We start from the raw sequence: 25148 nt of genomic DNA, 5'->3' as shown, positions 1-25148 counted from the left end.
CGATTGTTTTTACATGCAGTGTTGTTTTAAAATTAGTTTTCTGAGGAAAATATATGAAGAACGTCACATCCAAACCACACCCAAGATTCGTTTTAACCAATCATTGACATTCTTCAACTTGTCTGGAACTAAATGAAGCCTGTTGGACCAATAAGTATAAATAAGCCTTTTTAAGGGACCAAAACGTAATTTTAGTCTAGTGGAAAGGAAGCATTTCAGTTCTGAATGTTATTTGTTTTCAAAGTAAATTTAACTCATATACAGTATTTCAAGAGATTAGGGAAAAATACCTCTCATCACATGACTCCTGTAAGGTGACTCTCCAGTATGTAACTATTATTACATAATATAAATAATTGTTTGGGTAAACATATAAATCTTAATATGCCTTGTAAATTTGACTCCCATATGTCTGGATCATCCGTTCTTCCCATTCAATAGAACAATAATGTCTATCATGGCGAACATACTGTAATTACTATCATAATGATCATCATTTAAGAGTTTTTAATCAAACATTTGCCACATTTGTTTATGTCTTTATTGACTATCATTTATTCAAGAGCATCTAGACAAGGTTTTCCAAGGATATAAAAACCCTTTCAGATGCTCCAGGACAAATTCTACAAGATATTCTTTTGTAAGTTTATTGAACAATTTTTAACCCAGTGCATAACTAAAGGTTTAATATGTAATTTAAAGATTTAGGAAGTGAAGTGCATCCTCTTTCACTTTTGTCCGTCCATTTCCCTCACTTCACCTGAGATACATCTTTGTATCAAATAAGCGAGCAATCTCTTTCTGTGCCATCTCTCTCTCTGCCATCTTTCATGTGTACCCGTCCATCCATTAGTCACTTAATTAAAATGGAATAAGATGGCTATTAAGTTTTAGCGTAGGCTTTGTTCTCAGTGGCTGGTTAATATTAGGAGAGGGTCTCTTTATGTAACTGCCGCTCACCATTTTGTACTCAGCACACAAGGCCACTTCATGCAACGAGACATTTGCAGCACTACCGAGACAGAGACGGAGAATAGAAAGGCAGAGAAGGACTGTCTTATCTCTACCCTTATCACTCTCTTTTACGTGCTCGCTCTCCAGTTTAATGTAACATCACAGCAATTGCAAAAAACGGCATCTGTTGAATCAACAATGAGGCAGTGGAAGAAAAAAGTGGGATTGGTGTCGAGAGATAAGAGTAACTGCGCACGTTCAAGTGGGTATCAAATGAAGTTGGCTTGTTTAATGACGAACGGCGTTCAGGTGAGAGATCGTTGATGTCAGTGAGGTTGATGTTTCTATATGATTTAAGGTTAAATGAAGATACTAGACAAACACGGTGTGTGCACCTTGAAAGCTTTACAAGCAAAAACAAGCCAGTTTTCTCCATTCTCTCTGTTTCACTTTAATAGTCACCTCTAGCATACACCAAAAAGCACATCAAAAACAAATTCTATAGTTTACAAAAAAAACGGGGTCCAAGATCAGATGGTCGAAGATCAGAGGACATCCTCATTGTATTTTAACCCTCAACACTCCTCAGATTAGCTTTGCGTAACCCACCGCAGAGCAGCAGCCAGTGTAGCAGTGGCAGGTGTTTGTGTGTGATTAAGAGAGGGAGAGAGCAATGAAAAAGCAGAAAAGTAGTGAAAGACTTTTCTCGGACTATCAATAGACTTCAAAAATCATGGCATCAAAATACACAGATTAACCAAGGAGTGACTAAAAGTGGAGGTAAACTTTAGAAACACACACACACACACACATATACACTGGCGGCCAAAAGTTTGGAATAATGTACAGATTTTGCTCATATGGAAAGAAATTGGTACTTTTATTCACCAAAGTGGCATTCAACTGATCATAATGTATAGTCAGGACAGGAAAAATTACTATTACAATTAAAAAAAAAAAAAAAAAAATTCAGAACTTCTTAAACTACTTCAAAGAGTTCTCATCAAAAAATCTTCCACATGCAGCAATGACAGCTTTGTAGATCCTTGGCATTCTAGCTGTCAGTTTGTCCAGATACTCAGGTGACATTTCACCCCACACTTCCTGTAGCACTTGCCATAGATGTAGCTGTCTTGTCGGGTACTTCTCACGCACCTTACAGTCTAGCTGATCCCACAAAATCTCAGTGGGGTTAAGATCCATAACACTCTTTTCCAATTATCTGTTGTCCAATGTCTGTTTCTTTGCCCAATCTAACCTTTTCTTTTTGTTTTTCTGTTTCAAAAGTGGCTTTTTCTTTGCAATTCTCCCCATAAAGCCTGCACCCCTGAGTCTTCTCTTTACTAGCAGGTAGAATTCAATGAAGCTGTCAGCTGAGGACATGTAAGGCATCTATTTCTCAAACTAGAGACTCTGATGTATTTATCCTCTTGTTAAGTTGTACATCTGGCTTCCACATCTCTTTCTGTCATTGTTAGAGACAGTTGTCCTTTGTCTTTGAAGACTGTAGTGTACACCTTTGTATGAAATCTTCAGTTTTTTGGCAATTTCAAGCACTGTATAGCCTTCATTCCTCAAAACAATGATTGACCGATGAGTTTCTAGAAAAAGCTGTTTCTTTTTTGCCATTTTTGACCCAATATTGACCTTAAGACATGCCACTCTATTGCATACCGTGGCAACTCAAAAACAAACACAAAGACAATGTTAAGCTTCATTTGACAAACCAAATAGCTTTCAACTGTGTTTGATATAATGGCAAGTGATTTTCTAGTACCAAATTAGCAATTTAGCATGATTACTCAAGGATAAGGTGTTGGAGTAATGGCTGCTGGAAATGGGGCCTGTCTAGATTTGATCAAAAATGACTTTTGTCAAATAGTGATGGTGCTGTTTTTTACATCAGTAATGTTCTGACTATACTTTTGATCAGTTGAATGCCACTTTGGTGAATTAAAGTACCAATTTCCTTCCGAAACAGAAAAATCAGTACATTATTCCAAACTTTTGGCTATCAGTGTGTGTGTTTGTGTGTATAATATATATATATATATATATATATATATATATATATATATATATATATATATATATATATATATATATATTATACAGTGCATCCGGAAAGTATTCACAGCGCTTCACTTTTTCCACGTTATGTTGTGTTACAGCCTTATTCCAAAATGGATTAAATTCATTATGTTGGGCCTCATGTATTCAGATAGAAGACAAAGGCAGGCCTAACAGTCATAAAAAACATTCCTCAAGCCCCCTCCTTCTAAGTCGTAAATCTTACTGATAAAATCGCGCCAAAATCAAACAAAGGGAGTCCAAAACAGACTACAGATCCATGAAGCCTTGCCCACTAAAGGATCGAGCACTCAACTCCTATTGGATGAGGCACACCACAGAACATCCCTCAAACATGACATCATCAGGACTTCAAATAATTCTGAAATGCTTCCAAAGTGGCTTCCGGCTACTTCGTTCACCGAATACGGACGTAGCTTTTTGCTGCTCTCCGGTGTAACCTCGTGGCATAAGGAAGTAATGTCCGACTTGAAACTGTAGCCATACAATCTCCATCTCGCTGGACGAGTTGAGATTACTCTGTGTTCAACCAAACACTCTAACGGATCCGAAGGAGACCGCCGAGCAATTCGCATCTTCATCCGTTGGCCTACAGAAGTGAAGAGATTAAAGATTTCTCTTCCATCTTCAATCAAGTCGACATTTCTGAGTTCTCCGCCAGCCCGCCGAGAATCAACAGCCGTACCGCCCTCTGAGAATCAACAGCCGTACCGGCCGCCGACAGCGCGAGGAAACGGCTCTAGTCATCACACGAGCCTCAAGAAACCGGGTCAAAGTTAAAGGACGGAGGAAAACACATTCTACCTGTGTCCTCATGCGATTCAAGTAAGAGGTTTACGTCTGGGCAGAGATAGAATATTATAGTGTGTTATTCTTGTGTTTCAAGGTTTTTGCTTGTACAGTTTACGGACCGCCATGTCCGCTAATTATTAATACTCAGGGTATTAATTATCACGAATTTGTTTTGCTGTATTGTAGTCCAACCAAATTGGACTGTTGTGCATTTTCGCCATCGCGGGTGAGACAGCAACTGAGTTCATCCATTAAAGAGTCAAATAACAAGGGACTTTTACGAGCCCCGCTCGTAAAACCGCGTCTTTGAGTGATGAACACGGCTGCTTCATCTCCAGCTATAGCGAAATCAGCTTTCGGGCTGTCACTTAATCATCTCTCTCTCTCTCTCTCTCTCACTAACCACACTGACACACACACACACCTTGTGTTATAGGATTATTTTTATTTCCATATCTAATCATATCACTGTTTAGTTTGTAGTTGTAAGTCGGAAGTTTATTGACTGCATTGTATTAATTATTAATTGATATTACTGCATAAATAAACTTTGTTTATATTACAAAGAGAAGTGTTTTGGTTTGTTTTGCATACGCCTGTGTCGTGCTGACGGGATGTCAGTGCTCGGATTCAAACCTTCATTCATTGTTTTTTATTCGAAAATCGATATTCTTCGGATGTCGATTTTCCTAAGAAAACAATCTAATATTGAGACTGTTTTAATATTCGGTTATTAGTCCCTGATTTCAGGGTGGTGCCCCGTCAATGTTAATCCTTATTAATATTCTACTGATTTTTGATAATTGATAATTATCTTTGATTGAATTAGAATGATCAATAAGCTAGTGTTAATTTTAATGTTTCTTCGATGTTAACAATTGATAAGTGCTGATTTTAAAGGATTAAAAAAAAAAGCTAACATTGATTCTCATCAATGTTCTATTGATTTTAATAATTAATAATTATCTTTGATAATTATTAATTATTGCTAATAACCAAACTTGCTCCTAAACGTAGCACACTACATTTACTGGAGTCCTATATGAGGTTTTAATGAGTTAGATCCAATTAATTAATTTAAATATTGATTAATAACTACAGAAATAATTATTAATTATTTCTGATAGTAACACTGATCTAAACAACCAGTAAAGCCCTACAATTATTTTCCTCAAAATTCTACAAACAATACTCCATAATGACAATGTGAAAGAAGGTTTTTTTTAAATCTTTGCAAATTTATAAAAAATAAAAAAATGAAAAAAACAAACAAAAAAAAATAAATAAATTTAAAAAAAAATCACATGTACATATGTATTCACAGCCTTTGCCATGACACTCAAAATTGAGCTCAGGTGCATCCTGTTTCCACTGATCATCCTTGAGATGTTTCTACAACTTGGAGTCCACCTGTGGTAAATTCAGTTGAAGGTACACACCTGTCTATATAAGGTTCCACAGTTAACAGTGCATGTCAGAGCACAAACCAAGCCATGAAGTCCAAGGAATTGTCTGTAAACCTCCGAGACAGGATTGTATTGAGGCACAGATCTGGGGAAGGGTACAGAAAAATTTCTGCAGCATTGAAGGTCCCAATGAGCACAGTGGCCTCCATCATCCATAAATGGAAGAAGTTTGGAACCACCAGGACTCTTCCTAGAGCTGGCCGCCTGGACAAACTGAGCGATCGGGTGAGAAGGGCCTTAGTCAGGGAGGTGACCAAGAACCCGATGGTCACTCTGACAGAGCTCCAGCGTTTCTCTGTGGAGAGAGGAGAACCTTCCAGAAGAACAACCATCTCTGCAGCACTCCACCAATCAGGCCTGTATGGTAAAGTGGCCAGACGGAAGCCACTCCTCAGTAAAAGGCACATGAGAGCCCACCTGGAGTTTGCCAAAAGGCACCTGAAGGACTCCCAGACCATGAGAAACAAAGATTGATCTCTTTGGCCTGAATGGCAAGCATCATGTCTGGAGGAAACCAGGCACCGCTCATCACCTGGCCAACACCATCCCTACAGTGAAGCATGGTGGTGGCAGCATCATGCTGTTGGGATGTATTTCAGCGGAAGGAATTGGGAGACTAGTCAGGATCGAGGGAAAGATGAATGCAGCAATGTACAGAGACATCCTTGATGAAAACCTGCTCCAGAGCGCTCTGGACCTCAGACTGGGGCGAAGGTTCATCTTCCAACGACAACGACCCTAAGCACACAGTCAAGATAACAAAGGAGTGGCTCCGGGACAACTCTGTGAATGTCCTTGAGTGGCCCAGCCAGAGCCCAGACTTGAACCCGATTGAACATCTCTGGAGAGATCTGAAAATGGCTGTGCACCGACACTCCCCATCCAACCTGATGAAGCTTGAGAGGTCCTGCAAAGAAGAATGGGAGAAACTGCCCAAAAATAGGTGTGCCAAGCTTGTAGCATCATACTCGAAAAGACTTGAGGCTGTAACTGGTGCCAAAGGTGCTTCAACAAAGTATTGAGCAAAGGCTGTTAATACTTATGTACATGTGATTTTTTTTTTTCGTTTTTTATTTTTAATAAATTTGCAAAGATTTCAAACAAACTTCTTTTATGTTGTCATTATGGGGTGTTGTTTGTAGAATTTTGAGGAAAATAATGAATTTAATCCATTTTGGAATAAGGCTGTAACATAACAAAATGTGGAAAAAGTGAAGCGTTGTGAATACTTTCCGGATGCACTGCGTGTATGTGTATATATATATATATATATATATATATATATATATATATATATATACACACACACACACACACACACACACACACACACACACACACACAGTTGTGCTCAAAAGTTTGCATACCTTTGGAGAATTGGTAATATATGTACCATTTTTAAAGAAAACATGCGTGAGCAGGCAAAACACATTTCTTTTATTTCTTATGGGATTCATATTCAACTGTAGGTTATAACAGAATGGCACAATCATAAAACAAAACATGAAAAAAATGAAATAACCCCTGTTCAAAAGTCTGCATACCCTTAGTTCTTGATACTGTGTATTACCCCCTTTAGCATCAATGACAGCGTGCAGTCTTTTGTAATAGTTGTCTATGAGGCCTCAAATTCTTGCAGGTGGTACAGCTGCCCATTCGTCTTGGCAAAATGCCTCCAGGTCATGCAAAGTCTTTGGTCCTCTTGCATGAACCGCACATTTGAGATCTCCCCAGAGTGGCTTGATGATATTAAGGTCAGGAGACTGTGATGGCCACTCCAGAACCTTCACCTTTTTCTGCTGTAACCACTGGAGGGTCAACTCGGCCTTGTGCTTAGGGTCATTGTCGTGCTGGAAAGTCCAAGAGCGTCCCATGCGCAGCTTCGTGCAGAAGAATGCAAATTATCTGCCAGTATTTTCTGATAACATGCTGCATTCATCTTGCCATCAACTTTCACAAGATTCCCCTTAGAGCTCACACACCCCCAAAACATCAGTAAGCCACCACCATGCTTCACAGTGGGGGTGGTATACTTTTCACTATAGGCCTTGTTGACCCCTCTCCAAACATAGCGCATATGTTTGTGACCATAAAGCTCTATTTTGGTCTCGTCACTCCAAATTACAGTGTGCCAGAAGCTGTGAGGTGTGTCAAGGTGTTGTCGGGCATATTGTAAACAGGCTTTTTTGTGGCACTGGCGCAGTAAAGGCTTCTTTCTGGCAACTCGACCATTCAGCTCATTTTTGTTCAAGTATCGTCGTATTGTGCTCCTTGAAACAACCACACTGTCTTTTTCCAGAGCAACCTGTATTTCTCCTGAGGTTACCTGTGGGTTTTTCTTTGTATCCCGAACAATTCTTCTGGCAGTTGTGGCTGAAATCTTTCTTGGTCTACCTGACTTTGGCTTGGTATCAAGAGATCCCCGAATTTTCCAATTCTTAATAAATGATTGAACAGTACTGACTGGTATTTTCAAGGCTTTGGATATCTTTTTATATCCTTTTCCATATTTATAAAGTTTAATTACCTTGTTACGCAGGTCTTTTGACAGTTCTTTTCTGCTCCCCATAGCTCAGTATCTAGCCTGCTCAGTGCATCCACGTGAGAGCTAACAAACTCATTTACTATTTACACAGACACTAATTGCAATTTAAAAAGCCACAGTTGTGGTAAGTTAACCTTTAATTGCCATTTAAACCTGTGTGTGTCACCTTGTGTGTCTGTAACAAGGCCAAACATTCAAGGGTATGTAAACTTTTGATCAGGGCCATTTGGGTGATTTCTGTTATCATTATGATTTAAAAAGGAGCCAAACAATTATGTGATAATAAATGGCTTCATATGATCATTATTCTTAAATAAAAGACGCATGATCAAAAAATTTGAAAGATTTGCATGATCAGTCATATTTTCAAAATCAATGCCAAAATTTCACAATTTCTGCCAGGGTATGCAAACTTTTGAGCACAACTGTATATTTTATATATATATATATATATATATATATATATATATATATATATATATATATATATATATATAAAAACTCAGCAAAAAAAGAAACATCCTCTCACTTTCAACAGCTTTTATTTTCAGCAAACTTAACATGTGTAAATATTTGTATGAACATAAAAAGATTCAACAACTAAGACATGTGAAATGTGAAATGTGTGTGCTTTACATGTGACTAACAGAAATGGAATAATGTGTCCCTGAACAAAGGTGGGGATCAAAATCAAAAGAAACAGTCAGTATCTGGTGTGGCCACCAGCTGCATTAAGTACTGCTGTGCATCTCCTCCTCGTGGACTGCACCACATTTGCCAGTTCTTGCTGTGAGATGTTACTCCACTCTTCCACCAAAGCACTTGCAAGTTCCTGGACATTTCTGGGGGGAATGGCCCTAGCCCTCACCCTCCGATCCAACAGGTCCCAGACATGCTCAATAGGATTGAGATCCGGGCTCTTCGCTGGCCATGGCAGAACACTGACATTCCTGTTTTGCAGGAAATCATGCACAGAATGAGCAGTATGGCTGGTGGCACTGTCATGCTGGAGGGTCATGTCAGGATGAGCCTGCAGGAAAGGTACCACATGATGGAGGAGGATGTCTTCCCTGTAATACACAGCGTTGAGATTGCCTGCAATGTCAACAAGCTCAGTCCGATGATGCGGTGACCCTGCCCCAGACCATGACGGACCCTCCACTTCCAAATCGATCCCGCTCCAGAGTACAGGCCTCGGTGTAACGCTCATTCCTTCGACGATAAACGCGAGTCCGCCAATCACCCCTGGTGAGACAAAACCGTGACTTGTCAGTGAAGAGCGCTTTTTGCCAGTCCTGTCTGGTCCAGCGAAGGTGGGTTTATGCCCATAGGTGACGTAGTTGCCGGTAATGTCTGGTAAGGACCTGCCTTACAACAGGCCTACAAGCCCTCAGTCCAGCCTCTCTCAGCCTATTGTGGACAGTCTGAGCACTGATGGAGGGATTATGCGTTCATGGTGTAACTTGGGCAGTTGTCGTTGCCATTCTGTACCTGTCCCGCAGGTGTGATATTCGGATGTACCGATCCTGTGCAGGTGTTGTTACACGTGGTCTGCCACTGGGAGGACGATCAGCTGTCCTTCCTGTCTCCCTGTAGTGCTGTCTTAGGCGTCTCACAGTACGGACATTGCGATTTATTGCCCTGGCCACATCTGCAGTCCTCATGCCTCCATGCAGCATGCCTAAGGCACGTTCACGCAGATGAGCAGGGACCCTGGGCATCTTTCTTTTGGTGTTTTTCAGAGTCAGTAGAAAGGTCTCTTTAGTGTTCTAAGTTTTTATAACTGTGACCTTAATTGTCTACCATCTGTAAATTGTTAGTGTCTTAACGAATGTTCCACAGATGCATGTTCATTAATTGTTTATGGGTGATTGAACAAGCATGGAAAACTTTGTTTAAACCCTTTGCAATAAAGATCTGTAAAGTTATTTGGATTTTTACAAATGTATCTCTAAAATACAGTTTCCTGAAAAAGGGACGTTTCTTTTTTTGTTGAGTTATTTATATATATATAATTTTTAAATATAAAAATAAAATATTTTTGTTACACATTTTAAATATAATATATAAAATATCATGCATACTATATATATATATATATATATATATATATATATATATATATATATATATATATAAAATCACAGTATATGTATTTTTATAATAATTTCATACTAAATTTCAGAATAATATAGCTAAACATGTATATTAATAACTGAAATTCCTTCAACATTACCCAGACTGTCTGGACCAGACAACCCCCTCACCTTCAGGTGGTCGGTTTGAGGTGGCAACAACTACAACCCCACACTTGAACAACCCCTCAAATAACTGCTTCAGAATCACAGCATCCGCTATATCCACCACCTGAAAGACAATACGACATTGTTCTTTTCACTTTGCTTGGAGGACAGTTTAATTTGGGTTGCATATGATCACCATCAGCAATTCCTTTTTTCCTGCTTATGTGATATACTGTACAGCATACCATCAGTACATTTCACAGGAATAACTGCAGTTGAGTTCTTAACATTTATCAACTAAAACCCAAATGTTTTAGCACAGATTTCTGAAAATAACCTGAATTCCATTAAGGTCTGTAATCAGCCAAACTGACTGAATTGTCCCCAGTCTTGTATACTGTCACAATGTACACTGAGATTGACAGTAGAGCAAGATGATTAATTTTGAAATCAACACGTACTGGTGTTCACAACCCATTTTACTTTAAATTTAATGTGAGATATTTCCAAGAGAAACAGGATAAAGGATTTTATCCATTGGCAGTTGATTGATTGGTTTGTAGATTGATTGGTTTGTGGAAACCGGTCTCTATATGACAGGTGGTTGAAGGGGAGGGGCTGAAAAATAAGTGGACTTGGAGAGAAAAGTCCTTCAGAGGAAGAGCAAGTTATTACATTTTGATTAAAGATTACAAATTTGGAATGCCATTCACCAATGAATCATTCACAATAAGACCAGGAATGTGTATTAATAAAGTAAATAGGGTCAATTTTGTTTTCATGCTGACTTAAAAGATGGCTACTGCTGTTGTTTCTATTCTGTTCTCTCAGCATGTCTGTCAGAGACTATGGGAGCAGGCACAGGTGTACGAGCTAAAGATGAACGTGGCACAACACTATCCCCTTTGCACTTCCTCTGCCTGGAGCTAATTACCACAATTGTGTGCATGTATGTGTACTTGTGCATTTGTGTACATGCGAATGAATGAATGAAAACCAGGTGTCGTTACATTTTAAAACCAAAGCCTCGGCCAAGGTCCTTTGACATCACCCTCCCCAACACGCTCACACATACACGCAGAACACACACAAAGCCACTCCACCTGACTGTAAAATGGCCACACAGAGCCGCGGCTTTCTGCTGGAGACAAGGACAAGTGGCCAATGCAGCTTGAAAAAAGTAAATAAATGAATACATAAATAAATAAATAACTAAACAGCGTTGAGGTAAAATCAGTGGCGAAATGACAGCCAGATGGCCACACAGAGACAAATACACACACACAGATGCGCTCCCATTGTGCTCTTGAGGGCCTGGCATGGCTGTCCCTGAATCTCAGAAGCGAGAGGACGAGTGGTTCTTTCATTATTATCATTTTCATCATCATCATTCATTATTATCATTTAAACGTTGCCTTTTTCACAGCAGCGAGCTGTTGCCTCACACACATCTGCAGCAACACAGGGGCTGCTGACCCTCCCCTGACAAAAGGAGCCCTTTAGTCAATAACACTCAATGAGATCTTCCTTCCATCATTCTCTCTTCTCTTTGACCATGTTTTTACTACTTTTTAAGGGTTCCTCAGTGTTGAAATACATTTAAACATTTAGGCAAAAGACTGATCTTAATGTTTTACACAGTATATGGCCTTATTAGCATTTTGATAGTACATTGTTGCATATTTGTGAGGTGCAATGAGGAGCCAAATGTGGGGCCAGGATGTTTTTGTCATGTAGAAGATCTCTTTCAGAGCTCTACTATTCTTAGAAGGAGACACTTATGACTGCCATACCCCCAGCATATGTTGTTTTTCTTATATTGAAGTGTTTCCCTTTTTTTGCATATTAAACCTTCGGCCTCATCAAACCCAATTAGTATCTCCTATAGTGGCCTTACTTGCAGCAAAGACAGGGCATGCATGTGTGTGTGTGTTGTTGGAAGGGTGGTCTGTTACAAAGACGAGGTGCTATCGCATAAATTGGATCACGTTTCCTTTAACTGTCCTCTTCTGTTCTTCATTTCAAAGGAGTTATTTAACTATGACCTTTTCATCTATCCTGTATTTGTTTTTTGTTTGTATGCGGACACTGCGACACTTGTGTGCGTGTACACACACACTCTAAGTCTTGGGGTATTGATTGCCAGGTTGAGCGCAAGAAAGCTCTCTGTGTGGCTCTTTGGCGTTGTTGTGGACAACAGTGAAAACAACGCCGTGGATATTCAAATGAGCATCCAATTATGCCAGCAAAGAGTCACTTTTGTGTGGTGCACACGGGTGCCAAATTGCACTCTTTTGATCTTAAACCTTTACTTACACAACTGTGTCGATGAGTAATTTCACCCGCCGACTGACAGGGGCCTAAGACAATGCCTCAAGCATTTTCTACTCTCTCTTCCTCTCCCTCCTGCTCTTTCTATATCTCTCTTGGTGCTTCTCTCAATAGCTTGCATTCATTAAGGGAGTGGAGAGGGACAAAGGGGGAAGGCTACAAATTACTGATAATGATGCTGGACTAATGAAGAGAATGGAGAAATTTCATTAGCATTTAAGAGGCATAGATGCATGCGACCCACCATAGTCGCTATCCATTACCCCTCACTCAAGGAAGCAAGAGGGGCTTCGATGCCTCATCTGCATGCTTAAGTGGCAGTGGCTCCTGATTGGGAAGGGGCTGTCAGCTCCTCATTTATGCATCATAAACAAAATGTGCGTGCTTTCCATTTTACCGCTAGCAACGATTGGCGAGCACATTGAAGGTAAGCTCCCAGGCAATAAGATGCATAGATAAAAAAATAAATAAAAAAAAAGCGATCACGTCTGAGGCAAGCATTTCAGCTTTAAAAGCCATTAATAAAAAGAGCTGCCCTTGATCCTTAAACAGTGAGAGAATGAACGCTGTGTACAATGAGACTCTTGATTAGTAGAAATTAGTCTACACACGTTAGTTGCATACTGTGTAAAAACATAGACCTTCTGATAGTAGGAGATTAATGACTGACACCTTGTTAAAGTGCAAATATCAGTATCAGCCCTGATACAGAATTTGTTATTTTAGAGAAAGACTAGAGTTATAAATAATATTTTTTCCTAGAATGATACAGATTAAGGAATGGGTTTATAGATTAAAGTAATTTGTTGCTGCAAAATGTGTTGAAAAAAAAAAGAAAAGCACAAATATATGTACTGTAATGCTGTCCTTCAATGACTTCATGCTTCTTGGGTAACTTAAAATTCAAACTGGTTTTCTAAATACTATTTTCTGTTTAATTATCTCCAACTTCCTTAGTGGGTGGTCACAGCTTGTGTGAAGGTATCTGACTCCACTAGATGGCTCCAAAATGAACAAACCTTATATCTTTGAAATGCTGGTAGACACTTCGGTCAGATGAACAGTAGAAGACTTATGTATTTTGTGGACTGGAGTAGAGTGAAATGGTGTCTATGTTAAAAAATATACAGTACACATTTTGAATCTTTAACAACAATAGTAGCAATTTCTGTGGCATTTCCTAAGTATTATTTTTCCTCGCACCATCATACACAACACACAGTATATGTGCATTACATTGCAGCTTAGACATTTTACAAATCTGACTAAATATTTTTCTCTACTCCTGTTCTTACCTGAAACTCATCAAAGCATATGAGACAGGTTTCCTCAGCAATCTCCATGGCAACCGGAAAGATGGGGTCATAAATTGTCATTTTACCTATTCTTCGATTTGGCAGGCTCCGTTTCAGTTTGTGGATCCCTGAATGGAATGCGCATATATTTAAGTCAAATGCTCTCAAACTAAACATTCATGCAGAAAAAAAACTATTTTGATCTTAGAGAAAAGCATTTAACTTCTATTTTATACTGTAACGTTCCTTACATTTTGTTTATACATAATAACTAGCACTATAACTAATAATAATGCTAGTCTATCAATATGAAATGAGGTGAATACATGAAAACAGATGTCCGATTTTTCCTGAAATTGTCCCACATTTGAGCAACTTTATCCTGGTCTTAGAGAACTTACTTCTATGAACATCTAACATGAATGCATTGAAATGAACCCTCTTTTTTCTGCTGTTTTTCACAAATGAGTAAAAAAGATCCATCAGCATTGTTTTTCCAGTACCTGTTAATTACAAAAAGTAAACATTAACATCCTCTTCTCTAAAATGTTGCATCCAAACATATAATAATGCAATTTGAATATGTTTGAAATGACCAAAAAGATGAACCGGTAGTTGCCATGGTTAAATTCAAACGTGATGAAAGTTGTTATTTTACAGAAGCTAACTGTAACTTACCAACATGCCCATGAATATAGTAACCACGGGGAGGAGGTGACTTTGGAGACTCCTGTAAAACATAAGCATGAAATAGATTTATGTCGTAAATATGTTGAGAATCCTTCTGGTAACCCTTGAAAATAGTACTTAACATGTAAAGATAAAGAGTCATCTTTACTCAAAGTTTCCAAATAATGTGTGCAGTGCATTGAATTCTCAGGGGTACAAGGCATTTGATGAGCCTGTACAGAACTCTCTGTGACTGCAGACAAAAGATTATTCAGGGAAGACAGAGAGTCAACACCTCTATGCCCGGATTCACCTCTTCCTCACGCTTTTTTTGGGTGAATGCTCTTTGAGCAGTGAGGCACAGCGTCCTTGGATGACAGCGTGTGACTTCGCACTGACTTCCAGATCTCTCTGTAGCTCATTATTGTGGCTGGTGGCAGTGGTCTAGTCATGGTACAGTGGACAAACACAGAGAAGAGTCTGAGCGAGAGAGGACACAGGCCCTGTCAGGGACGGATCCACAAGGTGGAGTCATGCTCTACTCTTTCACAGGGCGCAGGCAGGGGGAAAAGTTCACATGCCAACACCCTTAGGCATAAAGGCTTTGTTTTCCACTCTCTTTAACTCACAAATGAACTGTTGTTTCCTCTGGTAATGCTAAATAAACAATGATAGCTCAATCATAGCTACCTTTTATCATCTCAACATAACAACAACCACATTATAAGCTATTAAACTTAAAAATATGAATAGATTATTCATTCCATATGCAGTACTCTGTTCAAGACACTTTACACTCTAAGCAAGTGTTTTTCCACTTATCTGCTTGAGAAGTGAAAAAGAGAAAAGACCGAAGGTAAATAAAGACAGTAGCACATAACTGTACATGTTTGCGTTTGTGGAGATGAGAATCTCTCTCCCAGACAATGGTGACCCCTCATTACTGAAGCGAGGGATGGGCTGGGTGTCCTGACTCAGTAGGGGGCTGTGCTGTGATCCAGCAAGTGCGAGTCTGGTCTTTCCTCCCACTCTCCACCCTCCACAAGCACAAAAACACAAACAGGCTGAAGCTCCTTTGACCTAGAATTAACCGTTCCCCCCTCAAATTAGGCAATGCCATAGTGAAAGTTCTGAAGCCTGACTGAATGTTGGATTCCTAAGCTTTTTCTTTTACAGAGTGCACAGCTCAGCTTAGCACACGACGCACAAACCATACCTCCTCGGTGTCATTAGCATCATGTTCTTTTTCCTTTGACACAATTTTTTCTGGACTGCAAACTTTTCTGTCTGCCCACATTCCCCTTGACTTTCCTTTATTCTCCAGTTCTGAGTTGTTGGTGGTTTGACTCTTTAAAATACAGTCTTTAGGATGAGGGAGAGGGATAGGGATGTTGGTATAGGCTGCCATCACTCCATTTAACTGTTCCAATTGAAAAAGTGCAGCTCTCTGCTGGGCGTCCTTTCGAAGTGACCCAGTGCGCACCAGGCTTTCATAGTGGCTGACCAGTCCACTGTGTCTAGGGGCAGCCCAAGATCCTGACAGGGTTGAATGTCCCGGAGATAATGTTGAACAACCTTAATAAAGAAAGATATGATAGTTGTTGAACAAGTATTTGACATCTGTTTAGTAAAAAAAAAAAAAAAAAATTCCCCAAATTTTTATAAAGCAGAACACAGTTAAAATGTAAAAATCTGTTGATTTTTCAACTCTCAGATGATGTTGCATTTCATTAATGCTAATTAATAAATGCTGACAACAGCTATTACATGTGACATAACTTTTTTATTGCTGTATAAAAAAACAAAAAAATAAAAATAAAAAAACACATAGGAAAAAAAGCAGGATACAGCCAAGGACACATTAAAGAGGTCATGACAAGAGGAATCAACTTTTCTTTGATCTTTTTACATTTACATTTATGCATTTGGCAGATGCTTTTATCCAAAGCAACTTACAGTGCCCTTATTACAGGGACAATCCCCCTGGAGCAACCTGGAGTTAAGTGCCTTGCTCAAGGACACAATGGTGGTGGCTGTGAGGATTGAACCAACAACCTTTTGCTTACCAGTTCAGTGCTTTAGTCCACTACACCACCACATCTTTTCACAAGTTAAAGTTCATTGTACTATAAAAACATACTGTAAGTTTCAGAACTCAAAACTTCCTCCTTACAACAAAAAGAGCATGTTAAAACAAAGCTGCAAAAATGACTCGTTCTCTACTTCCTCTATATTGTGATGTCACACTGTGGTATACATTTGCATTTGACCGCCTCCACAACAACACATCAATGACTACTTTACCTTATTACTTCAGCAGCCCCGCCCAGTAGCAGTGAACAGTGAGATGGCAAGGCAGGGCTCTACAGTGTGACTGAAAATTATTGTGTGCGACTGTGAAAAAATATTTAGGCCCACCTGTGTGAGTGACCCGACTGAAGAAGGGGTGGGAGAAAAAATATATTCTCCGATTAATTGATTCTGAGAACGCGGCAGCGCAGTGGCACTGAATATCATACATGAATATCCATGAATTATCCTGACATGCGTGTTGAAGTGGAACTAAAAATGTTAGCGCACCACCATCATGGCTCAAGTTCAACCTATCTGAAGGATTATTTTGAAAAGGTAATTAAACATTGACAAAGTTACACTAAACTACAACAGTTTACATTTCTGTAACATTTGATCATTTGTGCTTTTGATTAGTCTGTGTGCTTTGCATTCTTGCACGAATGATTACAGCCACTTTAGGATACAGGAGAGCAAGCTTAAGCCACTAAACCACCCCGTAGCTTATTAAATTCTTAATTGTGTTCTTCTGTTGTATATTATCAAGTAATTTTTTGCAACAATTTATAGGTTGTGTAAATTTTTTCCACAAAGAGGGGTTTTATTAACAATTAAGGTTTCAGTGCTACTGTAATTGGCTGTCAGATAAAACAAGTTATACTTTCAGTCAGTCTTAACACTTTATGGCAAATTTGCTTTACAAAGGATGTTTAAATATTTCTACTGGATACAAGAAACAAGTTTCTGCCTTTATCACAGTTAACAACCTGATAGCAATTCATGTGTGTCACTTATCAGTATATGCCATAATATAATATGTTGATTTATTCTTTGTTTTTCACATTTATTATTATTATTATTATTATTGCAGTGTGCAGAAGCACCAGTTCTCATGGGAATTGAGGTAAAAAAAAAACAGCTACCACAAGAATATATTTTTTTAATTGGGATAATAGGAAATAGTACATAGGTTATCATTAATCAGTGTTTGTGATGCACTTGTTTCTACTAAAGACAACAGATTTATTTAGTATTTTGGTACAAATATAATTCCACAGAAGACACTGTGAGTGGACATTTTAGTGTGTTGATATGAAAACTTAATTTGGAATTTCAGTTTGCTTTACAAAATTCAAATGTGTATTAACCTGACATGATCTTGTAAGAATAAATTCATACTCATATGATGTCATTGTCTCAGATTGAATGTGAGAGCTGCAGTGGCTGGTACCACTGGCAATATGTTATCAAAGCAAATATGGAGGCTGTTTCATTTGTTCAGTGTGCCAAGGCCATGTTTTAATAGACTAATTTCTGGGGCACTCGCTAATCTTGTTTAATTTCATATAATGTTTTTGAAGCTTTCATTATCTTACCAAGAAGAGCCACACTCATTGTGACTGCTTCCTTAAATTGTTAGGCTTTGGTAACATTGTTTCATGTGACTAATATTTACATAACTTATACAGAAGGCCGAAATTGGTGCAACATGCCTTTGGTGTGTGCAGCAGATGATTTTGTCATTGTACATAGAGTAGGCTAAATTTGAAAATAAGAAATGAGAAGAACACCTGTGAATGAGACTTGGGTATTGTTCTGGATCATGTATTTAATGGTTTATTGCTTGCTAGTCTCTATCAATTCTTTAACTAGTCATGCAGTCTTTTAAATGGTTGCCAGCAAACATTCGCATACAGTTTTATTCAGTAAAGTGCAGTGCTTAAATTACTATCACAGCTAAACTACTGAAGCCATTCTCTCTGTGATCACTTGTAGAAAGCATTGTCTGTAAGAGTTTCTGATAACTGCTGTATTTATTGTTTATATAGCTATATGTAATGAAATATTTAAACCATTCAATATATTCATTGTGATGTTGAATAAAAGGAACGTCCACCCATAAGCCTATGTGTGAAGGAGTTTACCTATTTGTCTAACTGAGGAAAAGGACTGCAAAGTGAGGACAGAATCAGCATGTTAAACAATTCAGAACAGGGTAAATTACCTCATCATCATGGATCACTAAAAGTTGGAAGCTATCATCAAACAACATTCCACAACATTACATTCCACAACTGTGTGTGTGTGTGTGTGTGTGTGTGTGTGTGTGTGTGATATTATATATATATATATATATACACACTGGCAGCCAAAAGTTTGGAATAATGTACAGGTTTTGCTGTTTCGGAAGGAAATTGGTATTTTAATTCACCAAAGTGGCATTCAACTGATCAAAGTATAGTCAGGACATTAATGATGTAAAAAACAGCACCATTACTATTTAAAAAAGTCATTTTTGGTCAAATCTAGACAGGCCCCATTTCCAGCAGCCATCACTCCAACACCTTATCCTTGAGTAATCATGCTAAATTGCTAATTTGGTTCTAGAAAATCACTTGCCATTATATCAAACACTGCTGAAAGCCATTTGGTTCATTAAATGGAGCTTAACATTGTCTTTGTGTTTGTTTTTGAGTTGCCACAGTATGCAATAGACTGGCATGTCTTAAGGTCAATATTAGGTCAAAAATGGCAAAAAAAAAAAAAAACATCTTTCTCTAGAAACTCGTCTGCCAATCATTCTTTTGAGGAATGAAGGCTTCAACACGCATGTCAGGATAATTCATGAATATTCATGTAAGCTCTGCCCACTGGAACCAAATATCTCAGGAACAGAATATATTGTAACACCGGTCTCTCGCTCGTCGGGAAGAGTGCGCCCACCTGACGGCTCGTTAGATAAATATTAAGCAGGGGCACGTTCAATCTCAAAACAATATGCACCGTTTTGCTACGGTTTCTGGGTTGAACGACATGTTTCCTCGAAACGGTGTGCAACGGGCTTTGAGGTACGTTTTCTCTCGTTTGGTGGGTGTGTCAGAGGTGTTACCCAATCAGCAGTGACATGTATATAAACCCCGCCGTATTAGAAAGGCAGCGTGCACAATGGATCCAACTAAAGTCCTTCACAAATGTGTCCACTGCAGCTTGGTGTATGCAACAATTGAAAAAGAAATGTTTGCCTTGTCATCCTGAAATGCGAGGCAAATGTTGGATCACCATAATTATGAACCACAGATTCCACATATCCCTTCTTCGATTGGGATGTTCTCTGCTATTCTGGACGGCAAGGGAAGTGACTGTAACATTGAGCGTATTTTGTAGTATTAAACACGTATTTAAACTGATTTCATCAGGCTCCAAAAATTCTTCGAAAAGAACGCAAAGAATGGCCTTCTCATCTGCCATAGTTGCAACGCTTGTGTAACACAACAGGGTATACAATGCACCACCGTTTCCGTTTAAATAAACGTTCTACTCGCAGAGCAAACAGATGGAACAGCGCATACGAGATGCTTGATAGATTATTTAAATAATATTCCCGCTATCTGTGCCGCTTTATCACCTGTGGTGTGGAAAGGAGACGCTAACATCTGCACTCTCACAGAAGCAGATATCTCATGTAATCAACCTGTAGTTATAGTTAAAATAAAAAAATCAAAAGTCCTTGGATAGATTTATTCTAATTAAAAATGTAATACTATTAAAACAAATTTATTAACAACATATAAAAGTTATTTAACATAATCAGTTGAATTATGTAATTTAATAGTATTGTTTTTTGAAAACCAATAGATCTATTTATTTTCTTTAATTTATTATCTTGTGTAAAGAGGTCAGCGTTCATCACTTTTTATGATGACAATACTGCCATACAAAGTCTGCACACACCAACAAAACAGTTACTTAATTTGAGAGTGGATTTTGTAGTTACTGTAATTTTCTCAAAACCTGGTTATAGTTGAGCGAGACCTGTCTGTCACAGGGCAACTTACAGTCAAAGTTACTGTGTTTTGCCTATGCACAGCAGAATAATCAATAAGACAAAAATGTAGATGTATCAGGAATCGTTTTGAAATCGGATTGTGACTCTCGGAATCAGATTGAATCGTGAGGTGCCTAAAGATTCCTGACCCTAGATTGATGCTCATGAAGTGTTGTATAGTACAATCAGAATAAAAATTACAACTCCCAAATGCATCTACACTGCACAATAGTTATGTTTCACACTGCGATTGGCTGCTTTTCATCCCTTCAGTCAACCAAGCAAGCGCAAAAAACTTGTGAGACCTTTTAGTCAGCTTGAATGAAATGGGAAGCATCAAATTTTACTTTAAAAGTTAAAAGTTTACAAAGCCTGGCCAACCGAAATATACAGCATCTGATTGTTGTACATTAATTGTGTTCAGCAGTGCAGATGTTAATTTAGAGTTCTTATATACATTTAGGATGACCACATTTCAAAGACTGAACACTGTGTTTTGTATATTTATGTTCACAAGGTGAAACAGGTTAACATAATGAAGCAGAGCGGGAACTACAAGCCTGCTTCGATTGCACAGATTGGAGTGTTTCTGAGGCTGCAGCCACAGACCTGGACGAGTTCACAGATACTGTTACATAATATATCAGTTTCTGTGAGGATATGTGCATTCCTACTAGGACTTATTTAAAGTTCAACGATGACAAACTGTGGTTTACAGCAGAGCTCAGGCAGCTTCGTCAGGCCAAAGAGGATGCTTACAGGGGGGGGGATAAAGTCTTGTACAATCAGGCCAGGAACAAACTGAACAAGGAAATCAGAGTGGCTAAAAGAAGATACACTGAGAAGCTGAAAAACAAGTTTTCAGCTAATGACCCTGCATCAGTGTGGAGTGGCATGAAACAATTCACAAATTACAGGACTCCTACCCCCAACCCTGTGGTGGACCAACAACTGACTGACGACCTGAATGTGTTCCACTGCAGATTTGAAAGGCCCAATCTCACACCCCACACCCACTCTGACCTTCACTTCACACAAACACCAACACCTCCTGCAACCCCCTCCTCCCCCCTCTACTCAACCTGCACTTAAGATCTGTGAAGATGATGTGAGCCGGGTCTTTTGGAAACAAAAGACGAGGAAAGCTTCAGGCCCAGATGGCGTCTCACCAGCGTGTCTTTGATCCTGTGCTAACCAGCTGGCCCCCATCTTCACACAGCTCTTCAATAGATCACTGGAGCAGTGTGAAATCCCATGCTGCTTCAAAAGCTCAATCATTATTCCTGTCCCAAAGAAACCAAAAATCACAGGACTTAATGACTACAGACCTGTCGCCCTGATGTCTGTGGTCATGAAATCATTTGAGAGACTGGTGTTGGCCCACCTGAAGAACATCACTGGACCCTTTCTAGATCCCCTTCAATTTGCTTATTGAGCAAACAGGTCTGTGGATAATGCAGTCAACATGGGATTGCATCATATCCTGCAACATCTGGACAAACCAGGGACATATGCAAGGATCCTTTCTGTGGACTTCAGTTCAGCTTTCAACACCAACATCCCAGCTATACTCCAGAATAAATTACACCAACTCTCTGTTCCCATGTCTATCTGTCAGTGGATTACCAGCTTTCTGACGGACAGGCAGCAGCTTGTGAGACAGGGGAAACTCACTTCCAGCACCTGTACAATCAGCACTGGTGCCCCCCAGGGATGTGTGCTCTCCCAACTACTCTTCTCCCTCTACACCAATGACTGCATCACCAAGGACCCCTCTATCAAGCTCCTGAAGTTTGCAGACAACACCACTGTCATCGGCCTCATCCGAGATGACGATGAGTCTGCATACAGAAGGGAGGTTGAACAGCTGGCTGTCTGGTGCAGTCAAAACAACCTTGAGCTGAACACCCTCAAAATGGTGGAGATGATTGTGGACTTTAGGAGGAACACCCCAACACTGACCCCCCTCACCATTCTAAACAGCACTGTCGCAGCAGTGGAGTCATTCAGGTTCCTGGGCACTACCATCTCACAGGACCTGAAGTGGGAGAGCCACACTGACTCCATTGTGAAAAAGGCCCAGCAGAGGTTGTAATTTCTTTGCTAGTTGAGGAAGTTCAACCTGCCACAGGCGCTGCTGATACAGTTTTACTCAGCAGTCACTGAGTCTGTCCTCTGCACTTCAATAACTGTCTGGTTTGGTTCAGCTATGAAATCGGACATCAGAAGACTACAAAGGACAGTTCAGACTGCTGAGAGGATTATTGGTTGCCCCCCCCCCCCCCTTCAAGAACTATACACTTCCAGAATGAGGAAAAAGGCTGGATAAATCACTCTGGACCCCACTCACCCTGCCCATTACCTTTATGAACTATTGCCTTCTGGCTGACACTTCAGAGCTCTGAGCACCAGAACCGTCAGGCACAGGAACAGTTTTTCCCTCAGTCTATCCATCTCATGAACAGTTAAATTGCCCCATTGAGCAATAACTATGTGCAATACACAGTTTAGTCTTTCTTATATTTATCCAACACATCCAACCTCTTCTGCCATTTCATTCCTCTAAAAAAAAAAATACAAAAAAAAAATACAAAAACATTTGCACTGTACATAACAGATTTGTATTTTGCACTGTACATTAGAGATAACAGATTTGTATTAGATTTGCACTACGTATGTGTATGTATGTGTGTATGTACGTATGTGTATAATTATTTTTTATTTTTTATTATTATCTATGTCTTACTGCTGTTTTTGTATTGTTGTACACTGGAAGCTCCTGTCACCAAGACAAATTCCTTGTATGTGTAAGCATACTTGGCAATAAAGCTGATTCTGATAAGCTGCTGTTGTTGTTTTTTTGTTTTTGTTTTTTTGCAGACAGCCTGTCAAATTAACAGAAAATATTAAATTTGGTTTATAAGAATTTAAACTCCTTTGTCATGACTCACACTATGTTCCTGAATTTTGTCATAACTGATGAGCTCAGTTTTCTCATGCCTTTCTGTGCACTGGACTACAACTGTACTCCTAAATTTGTGACTGTGCTCCTAAATTAAAAAAAATTAAAAAATAATTAAGTGTAGAGCCCTGCCAGGAGAGAGCAGGTCAGTCAAGAACAGAGGGCCAATCATAACAGTGGGTGTTTGTTTACTGTCACGTCTTAAAAGGAGAAGCAGCACCAAAACTGAGCTTTTCTGACAGAGGGTCACAATAAGGGTGGAAAATGATCGTGTTTTACAAATATATGACTGTTTTTTGTACAAAAACCTTGATAATATTATAACTGAACATCAAGAAACATATTAAAATAATTTGTAAAAATGCATGTAATGACCCCTTTAAATAAAGACAAATAGATACGTTGACGCATTTCACAATTTTCGAGTTCATTTTTCAGTATTGTTGTACAGCTGTTTTAAAGATTAAAAACAGTGGTTTGTTCTTCCTATACTTTGCTTTATGTGTACTAAATTTGCCTAAGGAGGAATAACAGATTAATCAAATAATATTCTCTACAATGAGACATCTCATACTTAAAACAAACAAACAAAAGGTTTTCCAAGCAAAGTTGGAAATTACACATAATATTATCTTTAAAAAATGAGCAGAGGATTAACCAAAAACACTCTGAGTAAAGACAACTCCAAAATAAATGAAAACTTGTTCCTGGATGCCATCCACAAAATGTACAAGATACATCAAGAAAGCGTTCCCTAAAGCATTGTGACGTAAAGAACTTCCAGCAACCTGCAATGTTCTGTCTGCGCACATGACACGAGGATATTCATGCTCACCTCTAACTGCACAACAAACGCCTTTCGACCAACGTGACCCTTTTAATAAAAATCTTAAAACTCGTCCCGTTGTCAAGTGCGAAGCGTACGCCGCCATGTTGATTCAAAACCGATAACTTTATTGATCTCTGTACACAGACACTTTGATGTCCCGCTAAGTGAGATAGAATTTCAGCCGTAGATTCTCAACTCTGCATGTTGGTCTTACACATTTTAGGTTTACTTTTGCTACATTACATTAGGAATATATATGGATCACATTTACTTTTTTTTTTTTTTTTTATATATATAAATGTTAAATGTATACGCAATCAAAAACGAGAATGGCATTGCATAAATGCTAGATATTACTCTACAGAAGGTTACAAATAGTAATTTTAGAACCTATAAATAAATAACATTTATCATTTTTAAACATTACCGTCGTACACCAAAATTACCCAATCACAACTCTGCATATCGGCACGTGACAGTATTGGTATGTCACGTGTCAGCTGTTCCTCAGCTGATCGGAAGTGAAATCGATAGCTGCTTGTTTTCCTAAATCTATAACGGTGAGCGATGGCTGATGCCATAGCAGATACAAGAAGGCTGTATACCAAACCACAAAATCTGAACGATGCGTACGGGCCTCCGAATAACTTTCTCGAGATTGATGTGTCCAACCCCGAGACTGTTGGCGTCGGTCGGAACAGGTTTACGACATATGAGATCAGATTGAAGGTGAGCAACGAATGCTGGCCTGATCAGACTATCATTGGGCACACTGATCTATCCTTGTTGGTGCTTAAAATGTCTCTTAATACGACTAAAATTAGTACTAACAACATAGATCACGGGTAGAAGA

General features: G+C 39.0%; 2 protein-coding genes across 2 annotated transcripts in view; one reads left to right on the top strand and one right to left on the bottom strand.

Annotated features, from left to right (window-relative positions):
* Window positions 1–24411, bottom strand: part of LOC127415918 (lactation elevated protein 1 homolog B-like) — a 36666-nt gene extending 12255 nt beyond the window's left edge. Inside the window, exons 1-6 of the mRNA XM_051654931.1 lie at window positions 24302–24411; window positions 15603–15961; window positions 14396–14447; window positions 14119–14220; window positions 13718–13845; window positions 10116–10215 (exon numbers count right to left, since the gene is read on the bottom strand). Of these exons, the coding sequence (XP_051510891.1) occupies window positions 10116–10215; window positions 13718–13845; window positions 14119–14220; window positions 14396–14447; window positions 15603–15961; window positions 24302–24398 (838 nt within the window). The 5' untranslated portion in view covers window positions 24399–24411. The remainder of the gene's footprint in view (window positions 1–10115; window positions 10216–13717; window positions 13846–14118; window positions 14221–14395; window positions 14448–15602; window positions 15962–24301) is intronic.
* A 385-nt stretch (window positions 24412–24796) lies between these two features.
* The window catches only part of LOC127415954 (sorting nexin-3-like), a 34292-nt gene continuing 33940 nt past the window's right edge, over window positions 24797–25148 (top strand). Inside the window, exon 1 of the mRNA XM_051655004.1 lies at window positions 24797–25024. Coding sequence (XP_051510964.1) covers window positions 24863–25024 — 162 coding nt within the window. The 5' untranslated portion in view covers window positions 24797–24862. The remainder of the gene's footprint in view (window positions 25025–25148) is intronic.

The sequence above is a fragment of the Myxocyprinus asiaticus genome, chromosome 25 (assembly GCF_019703515.2).
Source record: "Myxocyprinus asiaticus isolate MX2 ecotype Aquarium Trade chromosome 25, UBuf_Myxa_2, whole genome shotgun sequence".
NCBI lineage: Eukaryota > Metazoa > Chordata > Actinopteri > Cypriniformes > Catostomidae > Myxocyprinus > Myxocyprinus asiaticus.
This window is presented reverse-complemented; position numbering and strand designations above follow the sequence as displayed.